The sequence below is a fragment of the Crocodylus siamensis genome, chromosome 4 (genome assembly GCF_052110815.1).
Source record: "Crocodylus siamensis isolate JL-2025a chromosome 4, ASM5211081v1, whole genome shotgun sequence".
NCBI lineage: Eukaryota > Metazoa > Chordata > Crocodylia > Crocodylidae > Crocodylus > Crocodylus siamensis.
The window spans coordinates 164,266,201-164,288,968 of record NC_143398.1 but is presented as its reverse complement, the minus strand read 5'-3'; the positions used below and the strand labels follow the sequence as shown (position 1 = coordinate 164,288,968).

At 39.1% G+C, this 22,768-nt stretch overlaps 1 protein-coding gene and 1 pseudogene across 4 annotated transcripts in view; one reads left to right on the top strand and one right to left on the bottom strand.

The window, feature by feature from the left end:
* The window catches only part of ALS2 (alsin Rho guanine nucleotide exchange factor ALS2), a 50,446-nt gene that overhangs the window by 1,669 nt on the left and 26,009 nt on the right, over positions 1 to 22,768 (top strand). For all 4 annotated transcript variants that reach the window (XM_090044760.1, XM_090044757.1, XM_090044758.1 and 1 more), the window contains 10 exons: positions 7,604 to 7,690; positions 10,689 to 10,843; positions 12,647 to 13,557; positions 15,008 to 15,368; positions 16,421 to 16,589; positions 16,897 to 16,993; positions 17,418 to 17,495; positions 18,653 to 18,829; positions 19,687 to 19,858; positions 20,194 to 20,374. In XM_090044760.1, coding sequence (XP_089900886.1) covers positions 7,671 to 7,690; positions 10,689 to 10,843; positions 12,647 to 13,557; positions 15,008 to 15,368; positions 16,421 to 16,589; positions 16,897 to 16,993; positions 17,418 to 17,495; positions 18,653 to 18,829; positions 19,687 to 19,858; positions 20,194 to 20,374 — 2,321 coding nt within the window. In that variant the 5' untranslated portion in view covers positions 7,604 to 7,670. The remainder of the gene's footprint in view (positions 1 to 7,603; positions 7,691 to 10,688; positions 10,844 to 12,646; positions 13,558 to 15,007; positions 15,369 to 16,420; positions 16,590 to 16,896; positions 16,994 to 17,417; positions 17,496 to 18,652; positions 18,830 to 19,686; positions 19,859 to 20,193; positions 20,375 to 22,768) is intronic.
* On the bottom strand, positions 994 to 1,123 carry LOC149867102 (U2 spliceosomal RNA; annotated as a pseudogene).

Sequence of the window (22,768 nt, the reverse complement as noted above, 5' to 3'; positions counted from 1 at the left end):
ACCCAGTAAGCTGTTGGCTTTTTTTTTTGGCCATAGGAGCAAACTGTTGGTTTGTATTCACCTTGTGGTCTACTTTAACCCCCCAAGTCTTTCTCTACAGTACAGCAGCCTAACCAACCATTCCACTGTTTGTATTTGTGCACACAATTATTCTGTCCCAAGTGCAGGACTTTGCACTTGTCCTTGCTGGTTTCATTTAATTGATCATGGACCACTTTTCCAGTTTGTTCAGGTCATTTTGGATCCCAGCCCTAGTCTCTGGAATATCTGCATCTCCACCCAATTTAGTGGAATCTGCCATTTTCCTAAGCATGCACTCAATCCAATCTCTTAAATCATTAAGATATTAAACAATACCAGACCTAGGACAGACTTCTAGGGAACCCCATTTGGTACCTCATCTCAACTGGATATTGATGCATTGATGATTACTTGTTGAGTCCCACCATTTATGCATCCATCTTGCAGTATTCTAGTCTGGTCTGTATTTTGTTACCTTGTTAATGTAAGAGATGGTGTCAAAAACCCTATTGAAGTCAAGGCGTATCGCATCCATTGCTCTCCCCATCCACAGAGCCTATCCCCTTGAAGCAGATCAGGTTGGTCAGGCATGACTTGAATCTATGCTGATGGTTCCTGATTACCTTGTTCTTCCCTAGGTGCTTCACAGTACATTCTTTGAGGGCCTGCTTCATGACCTTCCCAGGTATAAGGTCAGGCTGAGTGGTCTGTAGTTGCTCGAATCCTAAGTCTTCCCTCTTAAAGATGGACAATATGTTTTCCTTTTTCCATTTATCTGGGGCCTCACCCAACCTTTGAGTTCTCAAAGAGGATAGCCAATGGCTCTGAAAATACATTCAGCAAATTCTTTTACCGTGTTTCCCCGAAAATAAGACACTGTCTTATATTTATTTTTCCTCAAAAAGACACACTATGGCTTATTTTCGGGGGATGTCTTATTTTTAAAACAGCATTTTTTTATTTTTTTTTCTGTTTTTTTGCACTGGTCCTGGAAGCACTGTAATACCAGGTCAATGCATGGAGTGGATGGAGCACGCTCCGGTTCCACCACCCAATACCAAAACTATGTATGATGTTAATCCAAAGCCGCAGCCACAGCTTTATTCTTCCCCCTGAGGACACACAATACCTAAAGCAGAACTTCCTGCTCCTCACTTCACTGAGGAGACTTTTACTTTCACTTTCTATTTCTCCCTCTCTGGTCACCTCCGAGATAGCAGCTGTCACGATGGGGCAAATGAGAAGGGCTGCCCGGCTTATTTACCGCTTCGCGCCGGTACGCTTAGCCACGCCTATCACTATGTCTTATTTTCGGGGTATGGCTTATATTGCGCAAATACGTAGAAATCCTGCTACGGCTTATTTTATGGGTATGTCTTATTTTCGGGGAAACGCGGTAGTACACTAGTGTGCATCCATCCTGTCTGGCCTTGCTGACTTGAAAGTTTGATGTTCTCAGTCCCATTCCCAGAGGCTTAATATGTTTGTTTGTGTAGAATCCAACATGATTGGAGCTACATGATACACTTGTTGGTAGTTTTAGAATAAAAGTCACAAATTGCAAAGTAATGGCTTTTCTTATCAGAGGTGGATCTCCCAGAGGTAAGTTCAGTGCACTTGTGGGAAAGCAGGTGATGCTTTTAGCAGTGTTATAAGGGTGTGTGTGTGTGGGGGGGTGTTATTTTTGTCTCTTTAAACTAAGGCTGCTTGCAGACGCTTAAACGAACAAACAAAAACCCCAACCCAGCCCCACTGGTTAAAAACATGCTTTACTGGAAGAAGTGGCATGTTCCTTTGACCCAGCTCTGCAGTGTCTATATAGATCAGGTGCTTTAAGTAGGGCTTTTTGGTGCTTTTATCTGAAGCTGTCAATCAGTTTTTAGATAAGTGCCAAAAAACACCCACTAAAGCACCCAATCTATATAGACATTGGGTGAGCAGGGTCCAAATAATGCAGTGCTTCTTCCGGGCATGTGCTGGGTTTAAATAAAGCACTGGGGTTTTTTTGGTTTCTTATTTGTCTGTTTTTATTTTTAATGTCTACAAGCCTAGATAACTTCTGTTTCCAGATACAGTTAGTATGCCCAAATTGAAATATTTTTCCTTTTAAAGATAAGGAATACAGCAAGGCTAGTTAGATTTTTGTTTGTCAGAATCTCATGGACATATTGTCAGAGGTGGAGATGAGAAAATTTAGTCTGGGTTTACCCTTGCTTTTCAACTACAGGTTTACTGCTAATATTAAACCGTTCACATGGCTGTTTGTTTTTTCCCTCCCCTCTTCATAGCATCTTCAGTTGTGTTAGATTTCCAAAGGCCCTGTTTCAACCATGTCTATCATTACTACTGTTTGTTCTGCCACTGGTCTTGGCAATCTTGGGAACCTGAACATGGTGGGACCACTGACTACTGCGTTTTTGACATGCCATCTTTTAACCTTGCTTGGAACAGGTCTAAGTAGCCCAGAGTTATCACATTGCTGGCCACTGGTGATTCATGTAAATGAGGGCTACTTGCATTGAAGTGCTAGAGCTGAACTATTGTTAGCAGTAATGGGGCATTTATTTAATATTGCCTTAGACTGTACCATTGTGGTCAACTTCCTTCTGACTAAGGAGGCCTGGATGTAGCTTCCTTCAGAGCCATGGCTGTTGTTGCTGTTCTTTCATTCGGTTTGAGGGAACATAAGCCTATAATATAAATTGACAGCATGTGCTATGACTTTATGGCTTTATGACTACTACAGTGAGCAGAGCAGTTCTTTGTGACTGTTTTATCTTAAGGAGTCACAGAAATGTGTAGTCCCGTTTCTAAATGGATATAGCAAATAAATGAAAGTGAAACAACCAATTCATGATGCTAATATCTTAGATTGGGTTAGATATTTGTTTTGCTCTAGATGAGATTTTTGAGTATAAAAAAATTATAATGTAGCATAAAAATTAGGACTTCACATTCTCTGTTGCCTACTCAATATCACCGTAAGAACCAACATAATATTGTACTGTAGCACCCATTGTCTTTCTTTTAGAGTAGTGATGCTTAAACCCTGGCCCTCAGATCTATGTCATCAGGCCTACAGGTCTAGAAATTTGGTGACGGGAATGGCAGCATTAATTGCTGTGGCTTGCAGAGCTGGTGCATAGTTGGATCTTATGCATGGGACCAGACTGGCACACTGGTTTGCATCCCCAAATTGACCCTATGCACCAACCTTGCCAATGGGATCTGATCTGTGGATTAGCCCTGCACCCCCTCATTGGGCCCACAAGGGCAGAAGTTTGAGCACTGCTGTTCTAACGCGTTTAGACAAGTGGTTCTCACCCTTGTTGGACTAAAGGCACATTGCATTAAACGCTAGGCATCCCTTGGAAAATGCCAGTTCTTAGTTTTCACTTGTTTTTTGATTACAGGAGAATAATAGGGCAATTCTTTTGTTGCAAAGAACTGAAAGACTGCAATGGATCAGAATGCTTTTAATGCTGTGGATCCCTATTTGAAGCCTCTGGGTTTACCTTGTGACTATGTCTGCACATTGAACAGTGTTAACGTTGCATGGCACCCTTGAAAGGATCTCAAGGCACCCCAAAGTGCAGCACCTTGGCTGAGAATCACTGGTTTAGATTAAAATCCTAGTTTGTTTATAAATGGAAGTATGAGTTTGGTCACATGCTGACTACCATCTGCTTGTGACACATGGCCATCCTGTAATCCAACGCTAGTTGGCATTAGTTGCAGTTTTAGTTGGAGTGCCACTTCAGTTTGGAATAGCAAAGATGTTCGAGTCAAGGTGCTGGAACAGGGATGTGTGGGTAGCGTTATGTGGGTGGTCTTGTGCAAAGATTACATGTGATGCGATTGGTTTTTTTTTTTTTTAAAGTTAACAGTGGTCAGGAAAGAGTTGGAAACCTTCAGACCTGAATTAGAATCAAAAGTTACTTGTAGCCTTGAGCAAGTAACTTAACTTCTGTGTCTTTTTATTATTCATCTATAAAATGTGAACAACATTAATCTACATCACAGAAATGAATTTTTGAAGTGGCTTGTAAAGGCAAGCTGTTGTATGAGGGTAACTTATAAAACAGTTGACATGCAACTTTATCTTTCTTCCTTACTAGTAAGGATCTGCTCATTTTAATTTTAGTATGAGGAATTTATTAATTTAGAAAACCATGCTATCTCTTCAGTTCTGACTAGTCTCACTCTTTGTGTAGTTCTTCCTTGTTTTGCTGCTCTTCAAATGAGTCTTGAGAGAGTTTGTCAGAAATATAAAACAAATCAGATGCCCAGTGGCTTTTAGCTCTGTCCTCTATGATTTGAGAATTTAAAATAGTAAATCCATAATGTGTTCAGGGCTTATGTCTCAAAGTCTCACAACATCTTAACAAAAATAAAACTAAATTGTGGAAGCTGAGGCTACAAAATACATCTCCTTTTTTGCTTCTTACCAAAGTAATCTAATCATTGGTGTTCACACGTCCTTTGTCAGACTCCTATGGCTATCAATATGCCTTTATCTTTGAATCCTGGGTGGTTCACTAGTGATAGGGCTCCAGTAAATGAAAGTATATATGAATCAAGGTTAGTGAATTTTTAGTCAGCTACAAAGAATACGTTCTTTTTAGGTGTTTGTATTTTTCCACTGGCTAAGACTAGTTTGTATGGTTAGAGGATCCAGAGGGTTTTTTGATCTTTTAACATTTCATCTCTACTTCTCATCCTGAAATATGGCATTTTGTGCTTTCAGTATTTCGAGCTTCATTGCTATGACACTTTCAAAGATTTTAAAATACCTTTCTTTTTTCAAAAGGACATAACTAAATGCAACTGAGGCAGTTATCTTGTTGTTGAAGGTGGCTTTGAAGTATGCCACAGTATTAAATCAAGGGTGTATAACTTAATTATTTTAAATTCATATCCTACATAAGTAATTTGAGTATCTTATTCCTTGACTTTTTATCTTTCTTAAATCTAATATTATGAGGAAAGGCTAAGGTATCTGGGACTGTTCAGCCTGGGGAAGAGAAGACTGAGGGGGGACTTGGTGGCTACCTAAAAGTTATGTAAGGGGTGAATTTTGGGAACTGAGGCTAAAACTGTTCACTAGGGTACCCCAGGGGAGAACAAGGAGCAATGATATAAACTGTTAGAGGATGGTTTCCGGTTGGAAGCAAAGAAGAACTTCTTTACAATAAGGGTGACCAGAATCTGGAATCGACTTCCGGAGGAGGTGGTGCAGTCCCCAACCTTGGAAGTCTTCAAGAGGAGACTGGACAGACACCTTGCTGTATTCCTGCCCAGGGCAGGAGTGTTGGACTTTCTGATCTTTCGAAGTTGCTTCCAGCCCTTAATTTATGTGATTATCTTATTCTATCTTTAATAGAATAACCAGTTTGGATTACATTCATATGAGCAACCCAGCTAACTGGGATTTTGTTACAGGCTCACCCAGCAAATATCATAATTTGGACTATTTATCAGAATGACTTTAATAAAGAAAGCACTTCAGCATATTGTATTTGGATAACTAAGCTTTTTAGCTATTGCTACTCCTTATTTACATGGCTGAAATTTTACCTCTTGCCACAGTGGGTTTTGGGGGTTTTTTTGTTTTGTTTTTTCTTGGGGTAGGAAGAAGAGGAGGGGAAAATCTTAATAAAAATATTGAAATTTTATTTTTGTTCTAATAGTGTTCCTCAGTTGGATTAAATCCAGGAGTTAGTTTAAACTCTGTTTGGGTCAATTAATACTCATCAACTCGGTGCTTATTTCTCATGTTAATTTTGTGTTTAAACCATAGATGTCACTTCCACATACAAGGATTATCTAGATTTAATTGTACTTTATGCTGGAAGAAATTTAGTTTTGATCTTTCTTCTGGTTCTGGATCTTCTCTCTGAAGCCCACTTCCTTTAATAAACTAAAAATGCATTCAGTCAAACCTGAATTAATACTTCTGCTGAATCCTCTGCTTAATATTGTAAAATTGTTTGAAGATGAATGTGTATACATGAAAGCAAATTGATTTGAATGGATAGATTTAGCAATGCGTACGGTTTGAGCAAGGATTTTTTTAGTCCTATGTTTGGCAAGACAATTGGCTGGAAAGAATTAGTTTTCAATCTGTGGATGTTGGTATCAAATTTAGAAGATCTCTCTGCAACTTTGTTTCTTATTTAAAAAAAATCTAAAATTTATTTCAAGGGGGATCTATGAGGATTTATAAGGCCCTATAAAAATTCTTGTTGTGCCTTTATGTTTTCAGTTATGAGAACTTCTTAATCACATTGACTTCCGCTTGTGTGATACATTCATAAAGGAGAGGCTAAATGGTAGTCTAGGTATTCTGGCTTCAACCAGTGATACAAATCTTGAATTTGCTGTTCTGGATTTAGTGCAGAATAAAAAGCATATAACCTTTTAAATCCATCTTTCATTCCCAAAGGATGGCCTGGTTTCCTTTCTGCTGAATTATAATCTGCTGGAGTACAGGTTTTGAAATAGTTTTTATTTATTTAGTAGCCAATTGCCCATCAAGAATGGGGGAGCAGGCTGGGATGGAGTACTGCCACCCAGTGCCCCCAAGCTGCTGCTGTTCTGCCTCTTGCAGGGAGTGGGGTGCACCCTCTATCTGGTCCTTGGTGCAACTTCGGAATCATGGCGGCTCTCCCCCATGCCTGGAGCACTCTGATTTGGCTGTTTCCATCAGCCAGTCAGAGTGTGAATAAAGTGTTACAGACAGATGTAGGCTTTTATAATATTAGAATTTTTAAAGTAAAAATGTGAAGATGTTCTTGAGTTGGGGGAGGAGGGAGCATGGTAGAAGTAAGGTAGGGATAGAGGAGGGAAGAGAAAACACTATTTTTAAAAGCTGGAAGAGCAAAAAAGGTTAGAAAGTGATCATGTCAGACCGTCCCCTTCATTCATAGACTAGGCTGCTTTTAGTTAGTGGCTTTCACAGTGAAGTGTATTGAATCCCTGTTTTAATTTCTGGACTTATACTATGGTATAGATACTTTAATGCAAATAGAAATTTGCACTGTAAAAGCTGCATATACTTTGCAGTGCTTTGAATTCTGAGCTCATGGTAGTCTCTTTGCTACATTATAAAGTTTGTGTAGAAGTTTAAGCCACAGGAGAATCAATGCAGCAACATGCTATTATTACACATCTTTGAATACCAAGACTCTGAGAATTACAGATCTGGTGGTATCGACTACCTTTTTACCAGGAAACCATTGCTCTTAAAGCAACACAACAGTGTCTAAGCAATGATGCATCCTCATAATGATAGTGTTTCCTGAGAACTCAAACAGCCTGTTTGTAGCCTAATTCTTTCCTTTGTAATTAGGTTTTGTTCAATCTGTGCACAGTCCTGTTTCAGGATGAATGGACAGGATAAGTTTGACTACTTGGCTTTTCATTGTGAGCTAAATGTGAAGTAATCTAAATGCTTTTAAACCTTATGCTGCATAGATGTTCATTTACTGGGTCTGTGGTATGTGTCTGTGCACTTATTTCTTGTGCCCACACGTGATGTTTGGTTGACTAGCCAGTTCATCTTGTGCCCTCTTCTTTACAGTTTGCAGAACTGCCCTATTCCTTCTGTAAAGAAGAATGATTTGGTGATGGAGTACTTCCACTAACTGATGGACTCACAAAACGGAAGGTAAGGACGTGCAAACCATCTGAAATTATATGGACTCTACAAAATTGACTTCTTTGCATGAAAGACTTATTGACAGTATTTTAGGCCTATTTCATGCCGCCCCCCACCTTGCTATTTGAGGTACTTTATTTTTACTTCCAGGCTGATGGGATGCTACAGCTGTCGGTAAGCTGCTACAGCTCTAAATTTTCAGTGTTGTCTTGAAATTGGTTGCTGAAACTTTAGACTGCTTAGTCAAAGAATGAAAACTTACTTTTGCCAGAAGTAATTAATATTGCTTGTATGAAGTAGAAATCGCATTTAAAATTGATTGGATAAACTTCAGTGCATGTGGATGTTTTTAAATTGACAGCTGTGGGGACTGAAGTATAAATTATTCAAAGAAATGTATACAGCAGTGACTGCAAATTTTGTTGTGCTGCCAACCCTGTACACTTGGAAAGACCAAAGTTAAATGAGAGAGAATACAGAGACCAAAATATATCTTGTCTTTTTATTGAGGCACTTGCTGACACTTGATGTCAAATGTACTCGGTGAATACAGGTGGGGTGGAATAGTTTCCACTGAGTGTTCCTGTTGAACTTGAGGACCTATTCTTACCCTACCAGTGAATTTTTTGGGTCTATTCTGGTTGCATGGTAGTTTTCCTAAAATGGACATTTATGGACTTGGACCCAAATTTACCAAAATCATTTCATAAGCCTACCAAGAGTTTGTATGTGCTGAACACCCATTCACTAGTACCTTGGGCTGAATTTTCAAGTACAGCTTGGTGTTGAAAATCTGTGTATTGTGTAGCCTACCCCCCTTCCCTATCTTGTCTCTCTCAACATGGTGTATTACAACTGTAGTGAAATTATGGTGGGCACTGACATCCCCAGAATGCAGGACAGCCCCTTGGTGAAGGGCAAGTGTACCTTAGCCAATCGGTGGTGCTTGGTTGAGACAGTGGCCCCACCCATCAGCAGCGAGGAATGGGGCCACTGGCCCTCTTTGCCAATCAGGAGCAAGAGGAGGGGCCACCACCTCCCTCCCCTGGCTGGCTCCCTCCTGCCCCCTCCTCCTGTGCACTGCCTTACCTCTAGGTACAGCCAGTAGAATCATGAGGACAAATGATTGACATGTATTTCCACCAATTACCTGAAAAACAGGATTTTTTGCTCTATTCTTCATTCAGAAATGGATTGGGAACAGAGGGTTTAGAAATAGGACAGTCTGTTATAAAATGGGGCCAATGGCCACCCTAAGTGAAGTATCCAAAATCTGATGCCACATTAACAACAGCTTTTCTGTTATGCTTTAGCAACTTTATTTTATACAATGTTCTCTGTCTGCCTCTATTTTAGACTGCATGCTGTATAATGCTGGTTACAGTAGGTGGACTAAATTATGTATTTGAATTTTAGAGTACTTGACCACCTCCTCTTCCTTCACTTCCTGACATATCAACTCAAGAGGAAAATAATTAAAATAACTGACACCATTCTGTCTCAATAGCTTAAGTCTCACTTGATTCTTGGATGTTATGAGGTTGTTCAGAGATTGACTTCCTCATAGCAAGAAACCAATTGCTGAGACTACTTTTTTTTTAAGTTGCATTTACCTTGCAATGTTAAAGGGAGTAGCACACACAAGTGAGTTCCCTTCCCCTTCCAGGTTAACTATTTCCAGACTTGTTTTTAGGGTCAATTGGCATATATTAGTTTTATACTCTCTTCTACTTGGCCATTACTGTTGTTTTGGGGCACTTCACAATCTAATGTATTTAATCTCTCAACCATACAAAGGAAGCAAGGGCTGTGTTACAGATGGTGGAACATATGACTTTGTCAAGGTGCTATAAAAAGCCTGTTTCTAAATGGAAGTAAACACATGTTTACAGGCTAGATGAATACAGATGGATCTTTTTTTAAAGGATTGTATTTAAATTGGATTCCTTTTAATTTTTTTTGTGGAGTAATACCTATTTTAAAAATAAACGTGAAATTTATGAAAGCCTAGATGGAGACCTGAATTTACCATGATTCATTAAAATAATTCTAAATAAAAAATAAGTGTTGTGTTTTGCTGTTGAACTTAATAAAAGATAAAGCCACTGAACAGGGAGAAGTTGCTGGCAAAGCACCTACAGCCAGAATTTATTGAAATGATAAACCATCTGTTGCTTCACCTGCAGGTACAAAGAGAATGTTTTCTTCTTTTCAGTTTTGGTCAATGACTCTTGTTTCTGTTCATGATTAAATGGTAGATATGAGAAGGTGAAGCTTATCAGTACTAAAATCTTGAAGGGTGTGGTGACCGGAAACTATCGCTTCACTTTACTAAGTACAGATAACTTTATTTTGTTTTAATAAATTGGATAGTATCAAAAGAAAACACGTTCCAATATACTTTTTCTGGTACATTTGAAAAACGTAATGTCATTTTAGTTAACCAATGGAAAAAATAATATTTAAAAAATGTATTTTTGCATCATTAATCGAAGTTGAAACTCCTTGCCAAAGTAGCTTGACACAGATTGTGAGTTGGGGTTTTTTTTAAATCTAACAAATAAGAAACATTCATGTTTTTGAATGAATGTAATTGCCTAAATGTAAGAGATGTATCTTCTTTATTAGCAAAAAGAGGCACATTTTTAAAGTCGATATTTAGTTGTGAATTTGCATGTCTGGTCACCGAACAATGAAAAACAGCCTTTCTTTGGGTAATTAACTAGCAAGTACTATGGTAAAGCATGATTTTTAAAATTCATTATTTAAATTAGTCTTGTTGGGGGGTGGGATTGTGTTTAACTATGATTTTAAATTACTTGTCTTAATCAAAACTACTTAAATCAATCTGCTGTGGTTTCCTTAGGCACAGACTAGCATTATGATGACTGACCCATTCTTCTATTTTATGTTTATACTTGAAAAGCCAGCAAAATATCTCTGGATTGTATTTAAAAAAAAAAAAAAATACTAGCTGCCACTTTTTTTTCTCTACTTTCCCTTGTAGCTCAGCAGAGGCAGAGGGAGCCAAAGAGAGAGGCATAGTTTATGTTTGGAAGGCTGGTTCTTGCTGTGCAACACCTGAAAGAATTCTGGGCTGGGGCAGGAAGACAGTACTTCAAGCAGCCCTTGGAGCAAACCATGGCTTACTTCTGACAGAAGGTATTAATATATGGTTTGGACTTGAAGCTGATAATTTAAGTATCTGATGTTGGATTAAAATTATTACAGAATTCTATAACTAAATTTGAGGACCTAGTTCAATGTATTACATTGCAAATAATGTATTCACCATGAAAGCTGATTAAGAGTTAGTATTCTTGGTAAGAGTGCTGTTATACCATATTTAGTCAAATCCTGAGATGAAGTTTCTTGGGGCTGGGGCTGCAACTGATCAACAGTGGGTGGTGGTAGGAGGGCAGAGCAGAGCTGGTGGGGGTCTGGGGAAGGAAGGGGGACTAGTCCTAGTGCTAGGGGTGAGGAGAAGCTGTGGAAGGGGGTCAGAAGCAGTGGGTGGCAGGGGGAGGCAACAGTGGGCACAGATGCTGCAGGGTGTGCCGGCACCATGGGGGGCAGGCAGCAGGGGTCAGGAGCAGATGGCATGGGGTCAGGCACCACAGAGGGGGAAGTGCTGGGGGGGGTACAAGGTGAGTTGTTTTTTGGGGGCACAGACACCAAGGGAGGCTTGGGGTATAGGTGGGGAGGGGGGCTGGGGGGTCAGGCTGTCATCGTCCCCCCCATTTCCCTGCTGCTAATGTCACTAGTAATGTTGGGGGAGGGGGTGAACTTAATACAGGCAACCCTTGCTTAGCTGTCTTAATTGGTTCCTGAAAAACTGAGTGTTAAGCAAACCCAAAAGTATTTGACCCAGGATTGTGACTGTGAGCATTATAATGAAACTCACTGAGCGCAAAGTGAAATCCGGGTATCAATTTCAAATGAGTGTTATAGCGAAATACTGTAGCGCTAAGTGAAACAGTGTTAAGTAGGGGTTGCCTGTACAGGCCTCCAATAATTGGATTCTATACCTGGAAAATCAATATAAAGTTTGATTACTGAGGACTTGTCCTAATTTTGAAGTCATCTTGGATTCAGGTGAATGTGGTAATCTATGAATTTTAGAATGTATTGAGTTGAAACCTCAGATGTTGCTAACTCCTTTTTTACTTTTTAACAAAAATAGAAGTAGATTGGAGACCCTTTATTTATAATATGGCAGCATAATTTAAACCTTTTCCAGGCACTTTTCTGCTTCATTAATTCTTCCAAAATGTGTAGATTTGAAAAATACCAAGCTTAGATTTCTGCCCCCCATGTCATTTTGTTTTTTATTTTCTGAAAAATGACAAATAAGTAGATGGATTACAATCATACTTTATTTATGATTAGTTGATCTTGAAATTTTTAAAAACTCTTAGGTCTTGCTGTTTCTTTCCTTTTTGTGTTTTTTATCAATAGGCTATACTTGGCAGAGGTAGTTTGGAAGCTGCTCCCCCCTACTCCCCTTTTCAAAACAAATAGAACTTTGTACTGTTTTTTTGTTTTTTAATGTTACTAAACTTATAAGTAAACAATACTCCAACTTCGGGAAGGGTTGACTAAAGCTATGTGTAATCTACACTACCTACTGTGGCACTACGTTGCTGAAAAATCTTTGCTTCTGCATGCATATCACTCAAAGTGCACTGTTCTCTGAATGCAACTCTAATGATAATACTTTAACTGGCAAAATGAGTGTCACAAGTAAACCTTAGAATGGGACACTTTTTTTTTATTTGTGGTGTTGCTTGCTTTATTCATTTCAAGGCTACCAGGGCAATGTGAAACAGATGATCAGGTAGCCTTTCAGTTTTAAAGGAATACATATTAAAGCAATGTTTTAGTGTGTACTCTTGCTACAATACTGAAGTTAAAGGTTTGTGATTTTTACTGGTTAATCTTACTGTAACAATACATTTTTTCCAGGTGGTGAAGTCTACAGCTTTGGAAAACTTCCGTGGAGGACTAGGGTAGAAGAGAGATGTGCTAACAGTCCTATCTTAGAAAATGCTTTGACTGGACAGCATGTTGTTACTATAGCAGCTGGGAGCTTCCATAATGGAGCAGTGACTGAGAGTGGTGCGGTTTACATGTGGGGGAACAATTTGGCTGGGCAGTGTGCAGTGGCTAACCAGCCTTGTATTCCAGAACCACATCCTATCAATATTTCTGACTCTGAAACCAGTCCTCTGTTATCCATCAGGATTTTGCAGTTGGCATGTGGAGAGGAGCATACTCTGGCACTGTCAATAAGCAGAGAGATATGGGCGTGGGGGAGTGGCTGTCAGCTTGGCCTCATAACTACTACTTTCCCAGTGACCAAGCCACAAAAGGTGGAACATCTGGCAGGACGTGTTGTACTTCAGGTTGCCTGTGGAGCCCACCACAGCCTGGCACTTGTGCAATGTCTCCCTGTGCAAGATATGAAACCAATCCCAGAGAGGTGCAACCATTGCAGCCAACTCCTCATTACCATGACAGACAAAGAAGACCATGTAATCATCTCAGATAGTCACTGCTGTCCATTGGGTGTGGCTTTGGCTGACTCCCAACCAGAAAACCATGTCTCCTGTTCCTCATTGGAAACCCTTGAAGGGAAAAGTACAACTGGTAGTGAGGGCTGTCAGAAAACTCTTGACGACCAGTCACTTATTGCTTCGGAATCGGATGTGGCAAGTGTGTTTTCTCACAACGATGGGCAGGAGGACAGTGTTATTTCCAGTCCTGGAAATATCCTGTTTCCTGACAGAAAAGGAGTGAAAGAGGCCTTGAGGAATATGTCAGACCACTCATTTAATGAGAGCCTGGAGAAAAGCATCAGCACAGAACCTGAACAGGTACCAACCATTGTTGGGCTACCCCTTTTTTTTCTTGTGTACTCTGTGTTTGATACCCTGTAATGTGTTCATGATGGCTGAAGGACTCTCTCTTAGTGTGTGATATAAATTTGAAAATGTAGCAACAATTCTATACTTGTCACAGGATTTTCTTCTGTCTTGGGCATCAAGTTTTATATATGAAAAGGATTGTGGGCTGAGTAGAATTGTCACTCTGGTTATCCATTTCTGACACTTTTTTTAAATGGGCAACCTTTGCAGACAGTACTCTAGTCTTATGCTCTGGATTATGCAGAGGCAAAGACCCAGTAAACTTATTTCCAACTCATTTTAAATAAAATGTCATATGGATTTATATGCTGAGACTTCGTACATGCTATCTGCTGCTTTTAAGATCATTTCTGTACAGTTAGAATGATTTTTCTTCAACTCAAGGTTTTAGCTGGTTAATTAGAACTTTTTATGATCGTATTTTATTTTGGGTGCCCTTTTCAGTCAGCCATGAGTGGCATTAAATTGAAAGTGTGGAATCCATACTTTTTTTTCTTATTTACTTGCCCCTTATGCTTAGGAGATCCTGGCAATGATACAAAAGGTGGTACAGTTCTTTTCTATCTTGATGGCTGTGTAATAGAGTCTAGGAAACTTTAAACACTTTTTTGTATTTTTTAAGGAAAACACTTTCTTCCAGACTAGCTTTGTAATGTTGCTATTTGGTAGGTTGAGGGGACAGAAAAACGTAAGTTAACAAAACAATGGATTCCAACTTCGTTAAACATTGAATTATGAAATCTGTAGCTTCTGTATATGTGATATTATAGTGTAGACCAAGTAGAAAGCCATTTCAAAGTGTTAGCTACTCAGCAGTATACAAATCTCTCCATACCTACCCAAGTGTGTCCCACTCCCTAGTGTATGTTAGGGAAGTTGCTTTCTGCTAGGAAGAGCTCTGGCATCAATAGGGGGCTGCCCTACCTGTTTCAAAACTACATGATCAATCATGTCATGATTATGCAGGCTGGTCCAGTCCACTACATTTATGTGCAGTAAGGCACCTTGGGGCCATCTACTTACTGCCTCAGTGGCACATGTGCAGTGGAAACACTTAACTAGTTTGAATAGATGAAATAGCTACTTGTTTAAGTGGGCAGCAGGGAACCTGTACTGATGTCCCAATCATAGTAAAGAGCTGTTGGGAGGAGGGTGGAAGATGGGCAGGGCTGGGGGCATGTTCAATAAACAGAACAGAGACCATTCAGAACTACTGTTTGATTTCCAGAGGATTGAGGTCATCGTGTAGCGTTTGAAAGCAAACTAGTGAGTACCTTTTTGAACAGGTGTTTCAGCACTGTAGAATTTTTCAGAGTATTGAGCTTTATATGAGATTATCCTTTGTATATGTCATCCGTTATGATTTCTGTTGTTTTTTTTTTTTCCTCTTTAACTTTAGCCTTCCCAAGAAGAAGAATTTGGTTCTAGTCTCCCCAGCCCTCCAGGTGCTGGTACATCTGCACTGAACAGCTTGGTAGCCTCCTGTGCATCAGCAGTTGGTGTGAGAGTAGCTGCTACATATGAAGCTGGGGCTTTGTCTCTCAAGAAAGTAATAAACTTCTATGGTACAACTCCAGGTGAATTAGGATCTCAGTCTGGCAGTGCTTCTCCAGGCCTGGAGGGGCTGAAGGACAGTCGGGAAGAGCAGGTCAAATTGGAATCAATGCAAGGAAAGAAAAGTTCTAGCCTAGTGGATATTCGAGAGGAAGAATCTGAAGGAGTCAGTCGAAGACTGTCCCTGCCTGGATTATTATCCCAAGGTAAGAATGACTTGGAGAATAGCAGAGATGCTAGGGAGAGTTAATGTAGTAGGCTACATAAGGTGGTAAGGCCCTATATGAAGTAAATGCATTAATGAACATAAATTCAGGTGCCCTCTGGAAAGTAAATAGAAAGACTAGTCAGTCCTTCATATCTTGTTGAAGGTGAGGGATGTGGGCTCTATCGGCAAGTGTGTGCTTTTAAAAGGAAGTCAAAAGGTAAATGTAATTAGGAACGTTTTGGTTTTTCTTTGTCCTTTTTTTTAAAAAAAAACCACACTGTTCCCAAAGCCACCGTGGTACTGCGTTAATGGTGGTATTCTTGGCTGGCTATTATGAAATCAGATCATTATATATAGGCTGCACAAAAGATGTTGGTTGGTCTGACCTTTGGTTGCTACTGCCTTGGGTTCATTTTGAGCCATGGAAAAACTTCCATATACCATTTACTTTACTTCCGAGTTGGCAAATCTCTTTCTTGTTTTTAATGTTGTTGATTGCTCTGACTATGTACTGTTTACATACCCATGGTACCCATAGGACGCACAGATAGTACAATTATGGGAGACAATCATCTTCAACTGCCAGGGGTTGCCAGAGGAAGGCATAGTAAAGTTGATTTTGATGACATAATGTCCGAGCTGATTGGAAATTTCTTTGACTGGGTATAATGGGTACAGGGTACTTTAACTTTTATTAGCAATAAGATCATTATTCACATTAATGTAAATTCATAGCTTGCATTTGCTGCTATCAAAGAGGAAACAATGCATAGAACAAGTTTCAATCTGTCAGCTCGCATACTGCTGCTTTATACCGGTATCGAAACTTTTGTTAATTAAGACAGCTTTATCAATCAATTCTAATGTTTGTATTGCATGACACTAACTGTTCTAATATAAATGATGTATTTGATCTAGAATTAGAATTTAACTGACCTTTTTTTTTTACTCAAGTTTCTGTGTGGGAGGGGAGGATGGTAATGGAAGGTTTTGGTTTTTTTTAAAGAAAGATTTTGATTTGATTCTGGTTTTCCCCTGGGTTACTTCTAGTTTCTCCAAGGCTCCTAAGGAAGGTGGGACGAGCAAAAATGAGAACAGTGGCTCTTACCCCAACCTATAGTGGTGAGGCTGATGCACTTCTTCCGTCTTTAAGAACTGAGGTGTGGAGCTGGGGGAAAGGAAAGGAAGGACAGTTAGGACATGGTGATATTTTGCCAAGGTAAGATCTTGGTGACAAAAGTTTCTGTACCCCATATATCTACAGCAAATCTCCCACTGACTTTGAAATATGAATTTTGCCTAAGCTCTGTTATCAAGTTTCAGTTTTATATAAACACCTTCAATAACTTTTTTTTTACTGATAATTATTCTTGTTTGCTGCTGAAGAGCTGCAAATTGATATTTTGGTGTAACTTTAAAACAAAGCAAATGTAACATGCTGGGTTTTTTGGTTTTTTTGGCTTCTTGTTGAGAGTACCCTGATTTTCTGTTTTTTGTTTGTTTTTTTGTTTTTTTTGGGTTAACAGGCTTCAGCCACTATGTGTAAAAAGTCTAGATGGTAAAGAAGTGATCCAGCTGTCTGCTGGTGGCCATCATTCTTTGGCACTTACTGCCAAATCCCAGGTACAAGGGTAATGGTTGCTTAATGCACATTTGAAATTTAGCTGACTTGTTTGCTGTTTTCTGGGTTGGAAGGAGAGTGTCTAATAGCATGCATGATACTTGCTTCAAAAAGAAAAACATGCTCAACTCTTTGTTCATTTTTCTGTGAATATTTGCCCTCACTTTTTTCCTGTATGTAAGAGAACGTAAATTCAAGGAAAGAGTACAATTATGGAAGTATTTCTTAACCTGCTTCTCAAAACCTGTCTTCAGTTGCTCCCCAAATAGACCTCTAACTATCTTTCCCTACAGTAATACCATATGTATAGGTATGCATGCAACCACAACCATATACATGTTGTTTAGTAATATGGATTTAGTATGCAGAATTCTGTGTGCACTAGCTATTAATTCTTTTTTTTTCTCTTCCCCTGGTTTTGCACAGGTGTATTCATGGGGTAGCAACACTTCCTGCCAGCTTGGTCATTTGAATTCTCCAACCACAGTCCCTCGTCTTGCAAAGGTACTCCTTTCCTATTTTTGGTGTCCATTTGTTTACTCCCAGAGGATCCTCTGTAGTAATGACCCATACCTTTTTTTTTTTTTTTTCAAGATTGAGCTCTGTCCTTCAATTTTGGTAAAATAACCAAAAAAAAATGTGGTAGTAGGCATCTCCAACATAGCAAACTCTCCTCACGATTTTTAAGCTGACAGTTTACTTTAAATAAGTAATCAGTTACTGGAGGAAGTGTTAAATTATTAAAAATGAAGACTATATAAAAACAATTAATAAACAACATAATTAACTTCCCCTCTGTGTATTGTGTCCATCTGGAGAAGGATTCCCTTCTGCTTGTCACTGAGCTTCTTGATGCACAGGGGGATCTGTTTTGGGGTTGTTGGGTGGTTTGTTTTTTGCGTTTTTGTTTTTTACAAACAATTGTTTCCAACTTGCTTGGAAACTCCTTAAGGTTTGTTTTGTTTTTTGTAAAAATACTGGATTTAGAAACAAATCGGAGTCGGGTATCTCAGACTTTCCCTGCTCAAGTTCAGCTGCCATCCTTCTGCTTCTCCCTCCCCCAGCTTTACGGTTCATGGTCCTTGTATTTCCCAAAAAATAACCCTAATCAAAGCTTTTTTGCTTTTGTAAACGCTAGTTATCATGTTTGTCACTCCATGTATGCATTTCTTGAAACCTTAATCAAGACATTTAGGAAATGATTCTGTTTTGATTGGGTATAAATAACCTGTTCATCACAATATATTTTCCTTGGTAAGTTTCAGTTCCGTCAGTTTACTCCTGATGTTGAGCTTCCCTGGTGAACAGTTCTCATGCTAATTAAGACTTTCCTAAACAGCTATTATTTCCTAAACTTGTGGAATTCCAAGATAAATGGGTGGGTGCCAATAGTACAACTGTCTTCATGCATGTCTGGACTCTTTTTAAAAAAAAAAAAAAAATAGTTTGGAACAAAGCAGAAGATCAGCCCTTGAAGAGAGAGATTGAGACAGAAATAGTTTTACTTGCTGAGGAGCCAGACATCTGTTGACAGAATATCAGTCCACATAGTATGCTTACTGGTGGTCAGACCTCTCTTCTGGTATGAGCAGACTATGGGGGAGGGTCAAGAAAAATAATTTTTCACCTTTGGTTTATGACATTCTTCTTTCAAACTCCAGGTGTGTGATGCTGGAGTTTGGAGTATAGCAGCAGGAGCAGATTATTCCCTTTTCTTGGTGGATGGGGAGGACTTCCAGCCTGGATTATATTATAGTGGTCATGAGGAGATCATGGACAATAATTTGTCTGAAAACAGCTGCACTAAGAGTCCTACTCTGTTGCTAGGTTGCAGTAAGGTGAGCACTAGTTCTTTGTTTGATTGCTGGTACTTCCTAGAGATTTTTTGTGTCCCTAAGGAGACCTTCTCCTTACTGAAAATGGAATTAAAAGTAGACTTCTAAAATACTGTCTTGTAATGTGGTGTTTTTTGAATCTGACCTAGCACTGAGGTAGCTCCAAGGTGGGTTGTCGGTGACTAATCTTGCTTCTGATAGGTGTGAGATGGTAGTGTAGGAGTCATTTTTCAGTCTTCATAACAAGTTGGTGTAGATATTTCATTAAAGATGAGACTATTGCACTACTTTAGTAATAAACTTTGTCTTGCAGGCTGATTTGCTCCCTTAATTTATTCTTTCAGAGCACTTTTTTTAAGTGCTTCCTAAATATTGAATCTTAATCTTTCCTAGCCTGATAGGTGCCACACAAGCCAGCCAACCTATACATAAGAAAAAAGAAAGAAATGTTCTGATGCTGGTTAAATCCATGATTTATTCTTCTGTTTGAATTAAGGTTGCAACCTCATCTGAGAGGGTTTTTTAGCCACTCTTGTTACTAGGATACCAAAGGGTGGTTGACAATCAGTGTTTTGTACATATATTTCTCACTTCTTCCTCCCCATCATCCTTCTGCCAGCCAGTGTTAAAAATGGGTCAACTGCTAGGACGGATGAGTGGGGAGGAAGAAGAACACAGCTGACAGTGTTAAATAACAGGCCATTTCTCTGTTAGGTGTATTCCTGGCCATCAAGTCACTTGGTATTAATAAAGAATCTGCTCTGTCAGAGTAGCTTAGTTTATACTGTGCTAATCACCAGAGCATGCTAATACTTTCTTTGTGCTGTGAATTTTAAAGCTGCTTTTTCTTTTCCCCTCAGCTAGGGTACATAAGCAATGTGACCGCAGGGGAGAGCAACTGTTTGGTGTTGGTGGACAAAAACATTATGGGATACATCGCCAGCCTTCATGAATTGGCCTCTACAGAGAGAAGGTTCTATTTCAAACTGAGTGAAATCAAATCTCAAGTCCTCAGACCCCTTCTAGGTTTGGGTAAATAAATTCCTTATAACAGTTGCCATGTCCTTACTACCCCAGATTGCAGCAATGAAGGTTTTACAAGTCTTTAAAGATGCAATGCCTCACTAATTTTTGATAAGTTGGTGAATACAACTGCCTTTCAATGTCTTTTGCTGCTTCCAGTGTAAATATTACTATTTGAGCTGAAGTAATTACATGAATGGTAAACCTTAGTTAGTCTGATATTTGTTTACTGAGCAATTATATTCATTGAAATAGCTGATTAACTCATTTGGGTAATCAAATGGACTAGTACTTATTAATAACTGATCTTTTGTAAGTGTGATCTCTTGTCTGGTCTGTTACAGATAACTTGGGCAATGCAGCAACTATCCAGTTGTTGCAGAATATGGCAAGCAGGTTCAGTAAGCTGTGTTACCTAATCGGTCAACATGGAGCTTCTCTCAGTAGCTTCCTTCATGGGATAAAGGAAGCAAGGAACCTGGCTATCCTAAAGCATTCAAGTCTCTTCTTGGATAGTTACACAGAGCAAGTATCCGATTCTTTCTCATGGTTATTCTGCCAAGCAGTAGTGCTGTTCATTGAAAGAGAATAGCTCATGGGGAGACTGTCATAAGGAAATCTCAGTTGCCAAGTATCATGCTGATGTTAGGCAAATTACTATCTTGCACTACAACTCAAAACATCATATTTTATTAAAGTGTTCTACCCCTCTAAATGATGGTTCAAGCTGTTAGTTTATAGAGTGAATTGGGAACTTCTGATGTGTTGCATTATTTCTAGTGGTTGACTTCATACTAATCCCTGATTGCCTGCTGCACATAGCTGTAGAAAGAAAAAACACTTTAAAAAAATCCGTTAAAGAACAATTAATCTTTGACCACAGTATAATACAGATCATTATACTGCAGTGGCTCGTACAGTCTGATCTGAAAAGCTGCTTTTTGGAGTTAATTTGGTTTCAAGCATTTTGTACAACTGTATTTATAAGTTACCAGGTACGAGCATAATTTTATTATAACAGTGGTGCTCAACTTTCTGGCCCAGAGGCTGCATGTGTTGCAGAATTGGTCTGCGGGCCAGATCCAATGTAGGGTCAGTATACCAGCACTGCACAGTTTTTTCAGAGCTGTGGCAATTGTATTGCCACCATTGCTCCCCTGCCACCAAATTTCCCAATCCCTAGTCAGCCTCGCAAGCTGGATGATGCCTTTTTTGTGGGTTGGAGGTTGAGCACTATTGTATTAAATACTTGTACCCATTTATATCTGACAGCTAGAGCCCTTCTGATTTTTTTTTTTTTTTTAATCTCTCCCCAGAACTGAATGTACTTATCCTAACTTTCTTTTTATCAGTTACTATAGTATCCATATATGACTAAAGGTGGTTACAGGCCACATAGAAGTGGTTTCTACTGGGAGAATCTCTGCTCTTCTGGTAGAAATTGTGAGTGTACAGGTAGGGTTTCAGTTTCTTCCAGAGAGCCAGGAGAGTTTATCTTGTTAGAAGGAACATCCTGGTCTTAATGAAACTTCCAGTCTACGTACCAGTTGTGCCGGGGTCTGCCCCTGGAGAGAGGCCTACTAAAGAATATGAATTTTTGTACTGGTCAGAGGAGCTATACATTGTTGACACTTAGCTGATTTTTGTACTAAGTACATTTGTTTAATAACAGAAATACTTGAAACTCCCAGATAACCATGCCTTAATCAATTTTAGTTTGTTAGTAAAAGACAGATTAACTGTATGGAGTACCAATTCATACTGGTTATTCTCACGTGAGATCTGTAGTGAATGTTTACCAGTGCCCATATTAGTACAATCTAGTGGAAGTTGCTTTGCATTACCTTAAGGTAGTTTTGATCCCAGGATCCTAAACCCAGCAATCAAATAGTTTGACTTTTTATACTGGGAAGAAATTGGTATCCATTTGAATATCAGTAGTCCTCTCTTGAGTTATCACACTTATACTTTAATGTGCTGCAATTTCAACATATGCGTAACATAAGGGAAAACGTCATGGGATTATAGATTGCAGGTAAGTGTCCGGAAAATGCATCATCTACTAACACCATAGAATTATGGTGGTATTAGCCTGATTATCTGCTATTCTTAACTTGTGCACTGTAAAATAACATGAAGTTAGTACAGTTCCAGTCTGAACTTTTTAATTGCTTAGTGATTCTTATATTGCTTAAGGGAATGTGAACTCAAATCTGAAATAGTTCATAGACTTGTTACAAGTGTATTTACTCCAAATTTCAGTATGGGATACCATACCATTGTTGCAGTCTGCCTTACCAATTGACCTTGGCCTCTCTTTGGAATTGCCATGTAAAATTTGGTTTGGGTTTGTTTTGTTTACAGACGCTCTTCTCTCCCCCTCCACTTCCCATTTTGTCTGTAAGGCTGTCAGTTTGTCATCATTTTCATAAACTCTCTATTCATATGAGCAATTAATGCATTTTAAACAAACAAAAATTGGAAAACTAGCCTAGTATTTTATTTTTCTTGAAGGTTGCAGAGACATAAATGACATCGCCATCCTGGTAATTTAAAGACTTGCTTGGCCTCTAATGAACTGAACTGACAGTCCCCCTACAGTCCCTTTTACTTAGCAATAAATGTTTATTTACCCAATCCCCCACTCCCCAACATATAGGTACATAACAATAATTGTTCAGAGTTGCAGATGGATACAATCTTCCTTTTTTGCTATGTCTTACTGTTCCATGTTTCATTTTTCTTTGACTTGGCTCTGATTTTCTTGCTATTGGTTAGGGAAGGAAGGTGTTCTTGATTGGGTTAGTCTTGTTCTTATGTTATCCAGGCTGTGTTTTGTCCTGGTTCACCATATACCTATTGCTGCTTTAACAGCTTTCTTTATTCACCCCTTTTATTACTTTAAGGGTTTCTCCATCT